At 49.5% G+C, this 15,330-nt stretch overlaps 2 protein-coding genes across 2 annotated transcripts; one reads left to right on the forward strand and one right to left on the reverse strand.

The window, feature by feature from the left end:
• Positions 1-358: 358 nt before the first annotated feature.
• LOC128314206 (ubiquitin carboxyl-terminal hydrolase 17-like protein 13) lies at positions 359-1,501 on the forward strand (the record flags this gene model as incomplete). Its single annotated transcript, XM_053216139.1, has 1 exon — positions 359-1,501. A coding segment is annotated over one exon (1,143 nt), but the record flags the coding sequence as incomplete, so codon positions are not given.
• An 11,380-nt stretch (positions 1,502-12,881) lies between these two features.
• LOC128314302 (ubiquitin carboxyl-terminal hydrolase 17-like protein 6) lies at positions 12,882-14,522 on the reverse strand. The gene has a single exon (XM_053216239.1). The coding sequence runs from the start codon at positions 14,520-14,522 to the stop codon at positions 12,915-12,917; it is 1,608 nt and encodes a 535-aa protein (XP_053072214.1). The 3' UTR covers positions 12,882-12,914.
• Positions 14,523-15,330: the final 808 nt, after the last annotated feature.

Below are 15,330 nucleotides of genomic sequence, written 5' to 3' on the forward strand. Positions count from 1 at the left end.
AAACAAAATCGCTAATATCACCAACCAGCCAACTAAGGGTCTGTAACGGAGGGATGCTAACGTGTCCCCACTTCCCCATTGTACCTTGCCTACAAATGGATGCCAGCATATGGACCAAATTTGCCTTGCTGAGAAGGCCAAGAAACTACTGTTTTTAACCCATGAAAAATACTGGAAAAGTTTTACAAGGGGCAATTACCCGACTATGTAATTTAAGTAGCTAGTAGAGGACATTGACCGAAACAATAAAGATAGAAATCTATCGTGATTTAAGCGACAGTCCAGCACATATAGCCTTTACAGCCAACGTCCTAGGAAACTATCCTCACTTGGGTTTTAATTCCTGTCTTCCACACACACACAGCAGGAAGATGCCCATGAGTTTCTGATGTTCACTCTGGATGCTATGCAGCAAGCGTGTTTGCGTGAGGACAAGCCTTCAGAGCCTCAGGCTCAGGACGCCACCCTCATCCAGCAAATCTTTGGGGGGTACTGGAGGTCTCAAATCCAGTGTCTCCACTGCCAGGGTGTCTCCAGCACTTTGGACCCTTACCTGGACATTAGCCTGGATATCACGGCAGCTCAGAGTGTGAGCCAAGCTTTGCAACACTTGGTGAAGCCCGAACAGTTGGATGGTGAAAATGCCTATCGTTGTAGTACTTGTCTCGACAAGGTACCTGCTTCCAAGACGTTGACTTTGCACACTTGCTCCAAGGTCCTGATGCTGGTATTGAAACGATTCTGCCATTTCACGGGCAGCAAACTGGCTAAGGAAGTGCAATATCCTGAGCGCCTTGACATGCGACGCTACGCGTCTGGGCAGGACGGGGGGTCGCTGACTTATGTGCTCTATGCCGTGCTGGTGCACGCGGGCTGGAATTGTCACAGCGGACATTACTTCTGTTACATCAAAGCTGGGAACGGCCAGTGGTACAAAATGGATGATGCGAAGGTGACCGCCAGTGATGCGACGTCTGCCCTGAGCCAACACGCCTATGTCCTCTTTTACATCCAGAAGAGTGAATTGGAAAGAGAGCGTGCGAGTGAGCCAGGTGCTGGGGAATCCACATGCCTCCAGGCTGACCACGCAGGCACGGCTGCGGCCCAAGGGGGGCCTGAAACCGACCCCAACATCGAGGTGCCACAATTGGAGGATCACGTGGAAGAGACACCACTGCCAGCAACCACGTTAGACCAGTGGAGATTCCTCCAAGAAAGCCACCGTCCCAAGTCTGAATTCAACCTCAGGAAACTAGAATTTGCTCTTCCCCCCGACGCAGTCCTAATTCACCAGTCCAAATACAGAGATGAGATGGGAAAGGATCACCGTGAACCAAGCATCTACCGGCTCAACAGTTCAGCCAGGGACATCCCACCTCAGAGGGCAACGGCCATTCACCAAGTCCCTTGTCTCACCGGCAGAGCCAGAGCTACCAAGAGGAAGAACAAGAAGGGACAGAGGTCTCAGGAAGCAGTGCAGGGATCCCACTACGGGCTTTGAGATACACGCCTGCCCACGTGCACATTCACCCACCCTCACTCACTACTCACTCACTCACTCACAGTCCCTTGTAGGCCACATTTTGTGTGTTGTAGGTGGGTGTGATCGGGACATGTGGAGGGACATTAATCTGGCTGTATTCATGGGGTATGGCGTTCCAGTTGACCTGGAGAATCCTAAGCTTTAAGGCTGGCTGGCTGTAATGATGTTATTTGAGAGGTGTGGATTATGCTGGGTATTTATTTGGAAGGTTTCTCCCCTCCATCAGCACCGAGGATCATTGGGCACTCTCAGAGCCTGAAAGGGTCAGAGGAAGTGGTCAATGAGGCATGAAGGTGGAAACAAGGCAGAGCACCGGGAGTCCCTGTGAAAATGCCTGGGACTCACGGTCCCATTCCCTACTCTGTGTATTGGTAAAGTACATGTGCCCAAACATGTGCGTGTGGGGACTCTCGGTGATATCCAAACATGCACCGGCAGGGGAAGGAGTTTGAAACAATCTCAGGGCTTCCACACGGAGGAGTGGCAAATGACCAGGAAACTGGAAGAACTCTAGCTCTACGTGGGAGCAGACAGCCTTTTCAGGAATGTCTTGTGTCGGAAGGAGAGGAGCAGAAGGAAACACGAATTCATAACTGTGCAAAGTGTTTCCTTGTATACATAATGTATTTTGTAAAGTCTCCACATGTTCATGTGAACATTGGCTAATTGCCTGGAAATGGCAAGGAGCAAATAAATGCTCATGTCTCTGGAGACGGGTGGGTGGAGCCTTCCTGGCCCATGTTCATTAGATGAGGTTCCCTTAACAATCCCCCTCCCATGAGGCTGCAGAGCAAATGGGGGAAAGGAACCTTCTTTCACCTCTTCTTGCTGAGCCACCAAGCAGCTCTACCTTGTTCCGCAGAGTTGACCACCATCCCCCCATCGGACAATCTCCTCCACAAGGGAGGAGGCTCAGGGATTTCTGCTCAGTTGCATTGCAATCTTGGTCCTTGGTTGTACACCTCAGAAAAGAGTCTCAAGTGGAAACCGAGGCAACAATGTGGTATTTCAGGTCAGGGTATGGATGGATGCTCTCAGTCACACCTGTATTTCTTAGGAGCGAGACTCACTAAATACACTGTTGAATGGGAATTAGTGCATGATCCTTCAATTCCCCCTAGGGGAGGGGGGCCATATAGGAGATCTCTGGTCGTTTGCCAATGGCACTGACAGGGTAAAGCCTGTTGTTGCTGTTGTTGTTGTTGTTGTTTCCAGTCTGCATTAAACATACACACCACACTTAGTGGGAACTAATGTCAGTATGTGAATTTTGTACAGCAAATCATATTGAATTCTGGATGTTCAAATATCAGAGCCGATAGAGGAAAAATACTTTTTCTTAATCTACTTTTAAAATTTATTGGTGTGTTGTTTTCATGTTTTAAACGTGAAATAAAACGTTTAAATAAACAGAGAGAGACATACACACAAAAACAGAGACAGAGTATGAGCATGGGAGGGGCAGAGAGAGAGAAACACAGAATCCAAAGCAGCTCCAGGCTCTGAGCTGTCAGCACAGAGCCTAACGTGGAGCTCAACCCCACGAACCATGAGATCCTGACCTGAGCTGAGGTTGGACACTCAACCGACTGAGGCACCCAGTCCCCCCTCCATTTTCAAAATTTAAATCAAATTTAGTTAACAGTGAGTGTAGTCTTGGTTTCAGGGGTGGAATTTAGGGCTTCGTCCCTTACATGTAACACCCACTGCCAACCCCCACAGGGGCCCTCCATAACACCTGTTGCAAATGGAGCGCACCCACTCCTCCCCTCTAGCAACCCTCACTTTCTTCTCTACACTTAAGGGTTCTCCTGGGACACGTAGGTGTCTCAGTCGGTTAGGACTCTGATTCAGTCAGCTCATGATCTCAGGGTTTGAGACTTCAAGCCCTGTGTCCGGTGCTGTGATGACAGCTAAGAGCCTGGAGCCTGCTCTGGATTCTGTGTGCATGCCTCTCTCTGCCACTCCCCTGGTCATGCTCTGTATCTCTCTCTCTCTCTCTCTCTCTCTCTCTCTCTCTCTCAAATACACAAAAAACAAAATTTTTTGAAGAGTCTCCTATGGCTTGCCTCCCTCTGTGATTTTATCTTATTTTATTTATTCTTCCCTTGCCCTGTGTTCTTCTGTTTTGTTTTTTATTCCACATACAAGTGATTACATGGCACTTTCTCACTGAAAGAGCTCAACAGGGCTAACTGGATGTTAGATCTCAAAAGACATTAACACGTGAAATCTATTTTTCCTGTGGATTTGATTCTAGATTGGGCAGAATCATGGGTAGAATACAAACAGTGTATGTGCATCTGAGCCATGAAGGGAAGCCGCAGAAAGTAACCATGCTAGGTCATCCTGTAGAAATTTTGGGATCCAACTTTCTCTTCCTGGATTAAAATCCGTATATCACACACGCAACCACACACACACACACACACACACACACACACACAATATTTGATCTGGATCTCATGATGGCCTCCATAAGCATCCAGTCAGCTCCCCAGATGACTAGGACCAGCTCTTCCTGGGTGGCCTTGTGTCACGTGTTCCACCCACACCTGAGGAAGTCCACACCCCTGGCTTTGTAATCCGTGTGGGAGGTCACAAGAGGGAGTCTTGCACACTGCTCTCTGTCCAGCAGGGGGCGCCGCTGGCCAGCACGGGCATTGCATAGTCTTCAGGAGGACCTGGCATTGGGCACTTGCTCAGGCTGGCAGGTCAGAGTCTCCATGCCTTGCACTGCAGCCTGAGCATTTCGTGGGCCATAAAGGCGACCATGAACATTTACAGAAGGTCTGGTGGGTGGGTCTAGATTCCCTCATTATGACTCTTAATTTTGGCTGTACTGGACCCTGGACTCTGAGCTAAAATAGAGAACCTGCGCTGCTCAGGCCACTGGTGATGATATGTTTTCCAGACATTCCAGGAACTTTTATTTCAAAATATAAATCCAGTTAAGTCAAGATGTTAAATTTTTTAAAATGTTGACAATTAGCAAATGAGATTGCATATGGGAAAACCAGTAGGTGGCCTCACGTGGGGTGATGTTGGAGCAATTCTGGCAATAGGAACAGTGTTATTTGGTCTTGACAAATCCTGCCACCTAAACTGGATTTCTCAAGGAAATCTTAATTCACAGATTTCACCCTCCAATTCATAAGGGTATTAATGAGGCTCCAAAGAAGGCAGTATGACCGTGTTTTCACCTGTTCATGTGAGAGCACAGGTGTCCTTAAAAGTATGCCTGAAAATGGCGAACACTTCATCTTTCATTAGTTTAAATTGAAATCATGTATTTACTACACAGTAGATCCTGGACATGGCTCTAATCCATAGGTGAAACAAAATATTCTGAAGGAGAAAGCAAAAATGGGTAAAAGAATAAGCTATATTCTATGTTCACAATGAAGATAATCTGTCAAAGAGTCCAGGCTACAAAGATGATGAGAAACATGAAATTAAAATATATGTAGAATATACTTAGAAAACTAAACATTTATGGATGTCACCCACCTGCATCTCAAAGGCATTTGAATTTATACATCACGCACAAAGTATGGCAAATAACAGATACAATTTCAATAACAGAAATACACTCCATAGATAGATAATAGAGACCCGATGAAGACAGGAAGATACATGATAGACACACAGATAGATGACACATAGACATGAGGAAACAGGTGGTAGAATGGTCCTTTTGAGACAATTCCCCATCCTGACTACCCACTTGGAAGATTCTGGGCCATTCTGAGATCTGGAGACCAAGACAAGCTGGGGTGTCATTCAAGTACGGAGGCGGGCTGACTCAAGCCCCAGGAAGCACCCACATGTCAGTACCAAAGCATTCAGACAGAGCAAAAGTCTAGTCCTCAGAGGTGGGTCAGCTTCGTGCTCCAGGAAGGCCTGGGATAGACTGGCTGAGGTCACTACACGGAGGAGAGCAAACTGTGACCTCATTCTAATAATGCCAAAGATAGTACTGTCTAAAACTCCATTGAAAACCCAACAATTTTATAGGAAAAGGTGAAAACCCAATGGAATATATAATCATTGAAAAAACAGGTCCAAGCTTGGTGCATGCCAATGGATATTTTAAGAAAAGTGAAAGGTGTGCTTCTTCTCTGGCCCCCACTAACCACCCCCCCCCCAAGAATCTGGTCTATTCTCCTTGGGGAGTGGTCCTGAGAGTGGCTGGTGCCAGGCTGGTACGGTGAAGGGATGGGCTGGTTGTGAGGTGAGACCAACTGGGAGTTGAGAGGATGAGAATTGGGAAGGGTGTGGTGATGGGTGGGGCAGGGGTAAGAATGCTGCCAGTAAGGGTGGGGCAGTGGTCCCATGCCATTGGGTGAGGCCAGGCTGGGGGCGGGGGAAGATGTGGGCAGCGCTGGATGGCACCAGGCTGGGAGAGGGCCATGCCTTGAGGGCAGTGGGCAGAGGCCACAGGAGCAGCCTCCTGGAGAAGATAGGAAAGGCCAAATGAAAAGTGCACACGACGTCCAATACACGCCAATCTTCAAGGAGGGAAACCATCCAGACTGCCGACGGCATTGCACTTGGAGGCCCTCCCCCTAGTCCAATGAGAATTCTTGATGCCTCTCAATGCATCTGTTTGTGATGGATGATATCAGATAACCTATTAATATCATCTAACACAGTTTCCGTGCATGTCATAAAGTCAAAAATATTTGGCATAGTAGTTGACCCTCCATGATGCCTTACCGAAGATATTAGACATTTCATATGTAGAACCCCCAGAGAAGACTTACAACATTGATACTATTATCCACAGTTAAATGCATTGCAAAAGGGGAGTGAGGTTAACAATGTAAAAGAGCAACCGCATGACCTGAATAAAATGAATATTAGAAAAAGAGCCCGATTATTATGCTTTTGTCAGAAGGAATGAGACAGTAATGGGGCAGTGGGCAGGGCCTGAGTCAGGGGCCGGGGAAAGGGAACAACAGCCTCTGACTCAAGTCACACAGAGTCTGCGTGGATGGTGTTTTGGGTGGGGCTCACCCTGTGACTCCTGTACTTCCTTCCTGGTTTAAGTGACATTGGATGGCCAACAGCTAGTTGCTCTGCCTTCTGGCTGCACAGATCTGCAGAGAGAGAGAGGGGAGCATTCCCCAAAGAACGCTCTGTAGGGGGAAGGAGCAGGTGTATGCTCTTCCTAAGGGAGGATTCCTCTCTACACACCTATGGGATTTCCCTGGGTCCTCCTCAGAGTTTGCCCTGAGGGAGAGAAGAAAGATAGCCTGTTCCTAAGGTGATATTTTGACCAGCACCTGCCCAGCCTGTCAAATATTGCTGTGTCACAAAATCCTATGGAGGGCAGTAAATCACAAGCCAGGCCTCCAAAAGGCAGCCAATATGTGCATCTCTTGTCATAGGGTTCCGGCATATGCATACATGAAGCCTCACCAACGGATCCCATTATGGGCCAAAGACAGACTGAGCCTGCCCAGTGCATATTGGAGGTACACAGGATCACATAGAAATATTTTTATAGTTCATTTATTTTATCTTCGGGGAGACCGGGGGGGGGGGGAGTGGGGGAGGGGCAGAGCGGGAAGGAGAGAGAGAGAATCCCAAGCAGGCTCTGCCCTGACAGTGCAGAGCCAGACACCGGGCTTGAATTCATGAGCTCTGAGATCATGACCTGAAATCAGGAGTCGGACGCTTAACTGGCTGAGCTACCCAGGTGCCCAATCACACAAAAATGATTCTAATAAGCATGTATTTACACACTACAGCTGGGTTTGCCTGAGGTTCTGAAAGTCGAAGCAGACCTAGGTCCTATCAAGCTCCTCTTTCCTGACAGTTAATTAAGCTTTGACAAAGTAAATAATTAAAAATAATGTTCAAAGCTGAGAAAAAAACTAATGCACCTTATGTCCTATTTGGAAAAATTTTATTAAATGTGAAAAAAGGAAACATAGCTTCATGATAACATTTAATAACGAAAATGAAGAAAGCGGGTAATATATTCCCCAGTACAATTGGCACAAAACTACCTCACAGAGTCTACCGAATTAATCTCTGCTTTGAATTTGCAAAGGAAACAGTTGGATCCTTTATTCAGAATCCCCAAATTGCACATTTGCAAACCAAACGCATGTAATTTCATAGGTTATATTTACAGTGAGGCTTATAACTTATTATTTAATTTCACTAAGTTTCTTAAATATGTATTTACATAAAATAAACTTTACATCCACGTTGATAAGTATCATGTGAAAAATAACATATATTACCTAAAGAAAAAGTGTGTTCTGCATTGGGAGAAGGGATGTATGTATACACACGACACAAGTGTGACATCCAAGTATGACCAGGGCTCCAATTTTGTACATCAAGCCCAACAGGGGAATTGCTGATGCACCATATGCCATACCTGAAACCTATTTTCAATTGAACAGTCATCTCCTCAGGGTCACTGAGTTGGAGGTCAAGATTCCAAGGCCATGAGGTGTCTCACTGCCAATCACACTCATCTGAGGATGATGAAAGCGGCAGGTGATCAAATAGGACACTCAATCGGATGCACACAGCCTTCTTCAGACTGGTGTGTGATGGGAGGGACCTGACCAGTGGGGGCTGGCGTCTCGGGAGGTGCCAGACAGGGAGCTGCTATGAACCTGGAGTTCCAGCTGCCTTTGTCCAGGCGGCTGAAGACCATTCCCATGGGCTGGCTGGGTGCCTGTGGACAGCGTGGACACAGGGCCACGGTGCACGCCTGGAGAGTGTCCAATTGAGGTTGGGGGCGGGGAGGCTGGAGGCTCATGCTTTGCACCAAGGCAGGTGACTTCCTGAGCACGTGGGGTGCCCCCTTGAGACCACATGCACTTCTCCTTTCTGGACGACACCGACTCTGGCAAAGCCCCACACGGGGGCGTCCTGTGCTCTTGTGGGGTTGATGAAAGGGGGTCCATCGTGGTTTCTTTCGAGGGTTCTGGCACGTGTCGTCAGGAAGCGGGGCCCATCTCTTGCCTGATGTCTGGATGTGGGGCTGGGGACTCGGAGCCAAACGGGTTGGAGGAGGATCAGAGCTCACCTCAGGATGCTTGGCTGGTGCCTGGGCATGGCCAGTGCCCTGCCCCCTAGAGACAGTCTGGAGACGTTCAAGGGAGGCACATCGGGGCCGGTGTTGTCTCAGCTGGACACCGAGGCCTGGATCCCGGGCAGAGCGTTGGTGTGCCGGGGCAGGCCGGGCAGGTGGGGCAGGGGTCCCCACTTGCTGGGCATCCTGTCGGCCTGCAGGCGGGAAGGTGCTCGCCGCAGGTCTCCCGAGAGGAGCAGCCGACAGGGACAGCTGTGTCGTGTCAGGCGTCCTGCTAGGAGGCTCAGCCGGGACGTGCGGCTCCAGCACGGACACCCTCTTGGTGGTGTACACGGGCATTGGCCTGTGCGGATGCTGTGGGAACACACAACACACAGACAACGGCCATGAGTCCTTCCTCCCCACCAAGGACACATGCACGACAAGCACAGCAAAGAAACAGAAACGCCAAGACCTCAGTCCATTGCAAACAACTGGGAGAGACAGGAAAGGATTCTACTGACAAAGGATGAGGACTTCCAGCTCAGTGCTGATCAGGAAGAAACACTGGGCAGTAGCCCCTTGATGCTTTGATTCCACCGGAGCGATGGACCAGAAAGGTTGTGCATCGTGCCTGCCTCCCGAAGTGGACAAGCACGTCCATTCATGCTTCCAGGAAAGTACAGGCATCCTGCAGGTGGAGGTTTGCAGTGGGGGCCACTGAGTTCCATGGCCAATTTGGGAGTATGTGTCACAAAGAAAGATACATGGTCTTCCAGAGAGGCCTCTGGGTGTTGCAAGAGTTTCCTGATATAGTGTTCTCACCGCCCTCCCCCACTAGCCACACTGTTAGCACACATACAAGGGATCCTGCAAAAGCATGGACACCCAGGGGAACTGGGTGAAAAGGACTCCCAGAGAAATCACCTTGGTCAGTGTTGAAACCCCTCTGCTCCCAGGAGGGCAATGAAGCCCACCCCTGTCCCAGGGAAAAAAGAAGAGCAGGAACAGGGGACACTCACCCTCTCATAGTCACAGGGTTCTGTGGATTCCCTCCAGGTTCGCTGCTGCCTTCCTGGGCGTCTCCTGGGGAATCTCTGGAACAGCACCTTCCTCCACTGACCTTCTCGTCTACACGACAAAACTTGGGAAGTAGAAGGAGCTGCATTGCCTGTCTTCCACATTCTCCTTGGTTCCAGATTCTCCCTCATTTTCCTGGAGTCTCAGGCCTGGGGGGCCCGGGGCCCATCCCAGTGTCTCATGGTGCACCAGCTGCTTGATGCTTTGTGCCCAAAGGCTCTGCAGTTCTTACACTTTACCTGTGTGAGGGAAGGTGGAGAGACTCAGTGAATGAGCAGGAACCAAAATCCAAGTGTAAAGAACATGAGAAGTGTGGGGGATAAGCTTAGGAATCCCCTGGGCTTACACCAATGGGTTAACAAGGCATAAAGAAATTCAAAGCCATAGAATGCTCACCCAAACACCTGAGTTTGGGTAAACCAGATTGGCACCCCAAGAATAGGGAGGTGCAAAGGCACCCAAAATAGAAAGTGGGTGCAGAGTCCCCAGAATAGAGAGGGAGGGACAAAGGCCCAAATTAGGAACGGGTGCAAAGGCTCCCAATACAAAATTATATGAGGTAAGCAAGATCAGGCATGCAGGGCAAAAATGCCCCCCAATTAGTTCTATAGCAGAAAAGCTGCTTTCACAGGAGGAAAGGGCCAAGTTAGGTAAACTAGTGAATTGGACTATGGATGCTGCGCTGTAGGCCAAGCAGCCTGGAGAGGAGATGGATAAAAAAAAAAAAAAAAAAAAAGAAAAGGTGCCTTGTTAACCCTGAGGCTATTCTCCCTGTCTCATCACCTAAGCTGACAAAGATAAACAGGCACAGCGCCTCCTGTCTGCCCTTAACAATCGTCTGCCTATCTGCCCGGGGCCAGGATTTTGTTTAATACTGACCCAAACCCCAAACACTGTATATCTTCAAAACCCCCATTTTCCCTCACATCCCCAAGTTAATGTTCACAGTTTCTTGGTCTCTTTGTGCATGCCCATCATGTTTGTAAGCCTTCTGATCTTAATAAATGAGCGGCAAGAACCCTGATTTGGGGCTCTTATCTTTGCCCGGAGATTAGCCATCTCTTTGTTTAATCCTGTGTCCTCTTTTTGCTGGACAAAAGAGAACTTTAGACTTAGACTCTGTGACAGAGAAGGACATATTCTGGGAGTGGGAGATGGGTTTTGGACAGGGTACATCATATACGACTCGTGAGCTCCAGGATATTTAATATGTCTGAACCTCTGTGGGGGGAGGGACCATTGGAGATTTCAGACTGAATAGAAATGAGCCACATGGAAAGATTTGGACAAACACCAGCCTAGACCTGACCTATGTACAAGTAAGTTTGATCCGCAGATCTGAAGATCCTAATGAGCCTGCTGGGGAAATTCCAATGCAGACCATCCTTGGCTAGGAAAGGATAACTGACAGAAGGACACAGAGCTTGTCATGTGCAATCCCCATCTCCAGAATAGTGGCTCACCCCCCCCCCCCCGCCCCGCTGCTTCACCACACCTCCAAGGATCCACTTACCCTAGGATCTTCCTCCACTGGCCTGGGAGTCCTGCACACCATGGATACCCTGTGTTGCCTCTTCCATTTTGGGGCATTCAAGGGTCTGTAAAATTCTTGCTTGGTGTGACCTCCTGCCATCTGCCCCACTCCTTAGAGGGTCAGGTCAGCCTTCCACGGATAGGGATTTTTGGATTTCCTGAGTCAAAAGAGAAAGAAGAGTCATATTCACATAGATACTTGACTCTTTCATGTACCCCTTCTCCCAACAGGCATGAGGGGGCGTCATGACCTCCAGGTCAAATACAGTCTTCAGCCTGCATGACCTCTCCTTCCTGCATGTTCTACACAGTCTACTGAGGACCCATCCCCAGCAGGAAAGCCTTAGGAAAGGCAGGGGAGATGGTCTTGAGTGACTCCATGGAGAGACTTTCATGAAGTCTTTCAAATGTACTCTGGTATGAAAACCACAGGAAATACAGCCCTGACTTACACGAGAAATACTGCCCCAACATACACAAGTATGCTTGACTCTCAAAAAACGGAACTGCCCATTTGACATAAAAGGAAGCCATTTTCAAATACAAAATCAATTCCAAAAACCTAGTATCCCTTCTGCTAGATTGGAATCTTCCAAAGTGAATATCTGAACTCTTTTATTTATGGTTTCTTTCCAGGTCCCCACTCTGAATTTCCTTGTAAACCATGGGAAATGAATATCAAAACTCTGGTGAACTCGGAGTGAATTTTTTAGGCTTTCAGACCCCATGGTGAAATGGAGCAGGGTGCTGTCGCTGCTCCCGCATGCCCCCACACCAATCAGACTCTGGGGTCCAGTTCCTTTGGAATCTGAACCTCATGTCCTCAGGAACATTGAGAGCCATCCCTTTCCTCAGTCTCTGCCTCAGAATCCTCTTCAACACTAAAGAGTCCTTCACTTCGTGAGTAGAGGCACACCACAACCCCCATTTCTTCCCTGTCCTATTTCTCTGCCAGCTTGTGTGAGGCCCAAATCGTCCCAACCCACCTGAAATGCAAATATGCTCCTCCTGTGTGTCAGGAGACATCCAGAATGGCGTGTGGCAGGCGGACTCCAGTGGAGGAGACTCAGCATCCGGCATGCCCGAGGGCCGGTCAGTGAGGGACACTTCCTTCCTTCCCAGACTGTTATACTTGGCCAAGGTCATGTGACCTCTTAGGCACTTTAATCCCATCTATCCTATCACCTTGTTGCTCCTCAATTCTAGACCCTATGAAGTCATCACTAGGTACTAGATACTAGATATTACACACTAGGAACTAATAGGAACTCATAGGAACAAATGTGCTTTAAAAATAAACAGAGAGTAAGGAATTCATTGATGGGAACTTGAATGTCAGGCATTTTCTCACGAACTTCAGGTGCTTAGCCTTTTTTCTACTCTTCAGGCCTGACTGACCACTCCCTACATCCCTTTCAGCTCTGATTGGCCCCCAATTCTCCTCTGTGTCATGGAGGGGAGAAATCCTCCAAATACCCAGCATAATCCTCCAAATCTCTCCAATAATATCATTATGGAAAGCCAGCCTTAGAGCTCAAGAATCTCCAGGCCAAAATGAATGCCATATCCTGTGAATACAGCCAGATTCATGGTCCCTCCACATGTCCCGATCACACCCACCTACAACACACAAAATATGGCCTACAAAGGGACTGTGAGTGAGTGAGTGAGTGAGTAGTGAGGGTGGGTGAGTGTGCACGTGGGCAGGCATGTATCTCAAAGCCTGTAGTGGGATCCCTGCACTGCTTCCTGAGACCTCTGTCCCTTCTTGTTCTTCCTCTTGGTAGCTCTGGCTCTGCCGGTGAGACAAGGGACTTGGTGAATGGCCGTTGCCCTCTGAGGTGGGATGTCCCTGGCTGAACTGTTGAGCCGGTAGATGCTTGGTTCACGGTGATCCTTTCCCATCTCATCTCTGTATTTGGACTGGTGAATTAGGACTGCGTCGGGGGGAAGAGCAAATTCTAGTTTCCTGAGGTTGAATTCAGACTTGGGACGGTGGCTTTCTTGGAGGAATCTCCACTGGTCTAACGTGGTTGCTGGCAGTGGTGTCTCTTCCACGTGATCCTCCAATTGTGGCACCTCGATGTTGGGGTCGGTTTCAGGCCCCCCTTGGGCCGCAGCCGTGCCTGCGTGGTCAGCCTGGAGGCATGTGGATTCCCCAGCACCTGGCTCACTCGCACGCTCTCTTTCCAATTCACTCTTCTGGATGTAAAAGAGGACATAGGCGTGTTGGCTCAGGGCAGACGTCGCATCACTGGCGGTCACCTTCGCATCGTCCATTTTGTACCACTGGCCGTTCCCAGCTTTGATGTAACAGAAGTAATGTCCGCTGTGACAATTCCAGCCCGCGTGCACCAGCACGGCATAGAGCACATAAGTCAGCGACCCCCCGTCCTGCCCAGACGCGTAGCGTCGCATGTCAAGGCGCTCAGGATATTGCACTTCCTTAGCCAGTTTGCTGCCCGTGAAATGGCAGAATCGTTTCAATACCAGCATCAGGACCTTGGAGCAAGTGTGCAAAGTCAACGTCTTGGAAGCAGGTACCTTGTCGAGACAAGTACTACAACGATAGGCATTTTCACCATCCAACTGTTCGGGCTTCACCAAGTGTTGCAAAGCTTGGCTCACACTCTGAGCTGCCCTGATATCCAGGCTAATGTCCAGGTAAGGGTCCAAAGTGCTGGAGACACCCTGGCAGTGGAGACACTGGATTTGAGACCTCCAGTACCCCCCAAAGATTTGCCGGATGAGGGTGGCGTCCTGAGCCTGAGGCTCTGAAGGCTTGTCCTCACGCAAACACGCTTGCTGCATAGCATCCAGAGTGAACATCAGAAACTCATGGGCATCCTCCTGCCTGTGTGTGTGGAAGGCAGCGAGCAGTTTTGGCGGAGGCCGGATCACGTCTCCCGGACGGCAGAGGGCCCGGGTCACGTGAGCCTGCAGAGCACACAGCACGCAGAATGGCTGCCTCCCACAGCTTCGGGAGTGCTCCTGGGACAGCATGTAGCTGGCGAGGGGTGGTGTGTACGTCAGACACTGCAGGGCCGCATTCGCATAGCACGTGTTCCCCAGGTTCTGCAGGCCAGCCCCAACCACAGAAGGTCTCCTCCAACTCACAGGTTTCTTTGCGGGGGGCAGACCCGTCGACGTGGGAGCCCAACCGTTAGGCAGGTCGCAGGGTGTGTGCGATGACGGTGACGGCTTCTCAGGCAGAGTGGGTCCTCCGTGGCCTTCAGCACCACCCGTTTTTGATCCGCAAGGTTTGAGGTTTGGAAAGACATGGAACTGAGACTCCTCTCGGCAGTGGGAAGAGGGCGTCTCCATGTCTCCTGAAACGTGGAGCCTCACGTTGCAGAGCGATGCTTCTCTCAGGAGGCCAGTCTCAGAATGATGGCTGTGGCCCTCTCCTCAGCCCTCGTAAAGCTCGCCCCACCCACCTGACTAGGACCACGTCATCCAATCAGCTACCAGCTGGAGTTGGACGAGGGGTCTTAGGGTGTGGTCACTCTTCTGCAGACAGGCGACTCAGCCCAGCCTTCCTCCTGCCCCTCCCCCCTCAAGAGGCACACACAGGTTTCACCACTTTCTCCACCTCCCTCATTTCCATTGCTCCCTCTCTGGACAGACAGACTTGAGCATTTACATGAGGTTTCCATGGAAGAGGTAGTCTCCATGTCTCCAGAAACAGCTTTTACAAGATCTCCCATGTGGAGCCTCACATTGCACAGCGATGGTTCTATCAAGAGGCCAGTCTCAGGGGCGCCTGGGTGGCTCAGTCAGTTGAGCTTCTGGCTCCAGCTCAGGTCATGATCTCACTGTCTGTGAGTTCGAGCCCCTCGTCGAGCTCTGTGCTGACAGCTTGGAGCTTGGAGTTGTTTTGGATTCTTTGTCTCCCTCTCTCTTTCTTTGACCCTCCCCTGTTCATGCTCTGTGTCTCTCTGTCTCAAAAATAAACACTAAAAAAATTTTAAAAAAAAGAGGCCAGTCTCTGAATGATAGCTGTGGCCCTCTCTTTAGCCCTTTACAGCTTGCCCCACCCAGCCGACTAGGAACAGGTCATCCAATTAGCTACAAACTTGAGATTCATTTAAAGGTCTTAGGGTGTGGTCACTCTTCTTCAGAGAGACCACTC

The sequence above is a fragment of the Acinonyx jubatus genome, chromosome B1 (assembly GCF_027475565.1).
Source record: "Acinonyx jubatus isolate Ajub_Pintada_27869175 chromosome B1, VMU_Ajub_asm_v1.0, whole genome shotgun sequence".
Classification (NCBI taxonomy): Eukaryota; Metazoa; Chordata; class Mammalia; order Carnivora; family Felidae; genus Acinonyx; species Acinonyx jubatus.

Excerpts from the sequence above, each read along its gene's own strand:
- LOC128314302 (XM_053216239.1), bottom strand. The coding sequence starts at position 14,522 with ATGGAGACGCCCTCTTCCCACTGCCGAGAGGAGTCTCAGTTCCATGTC.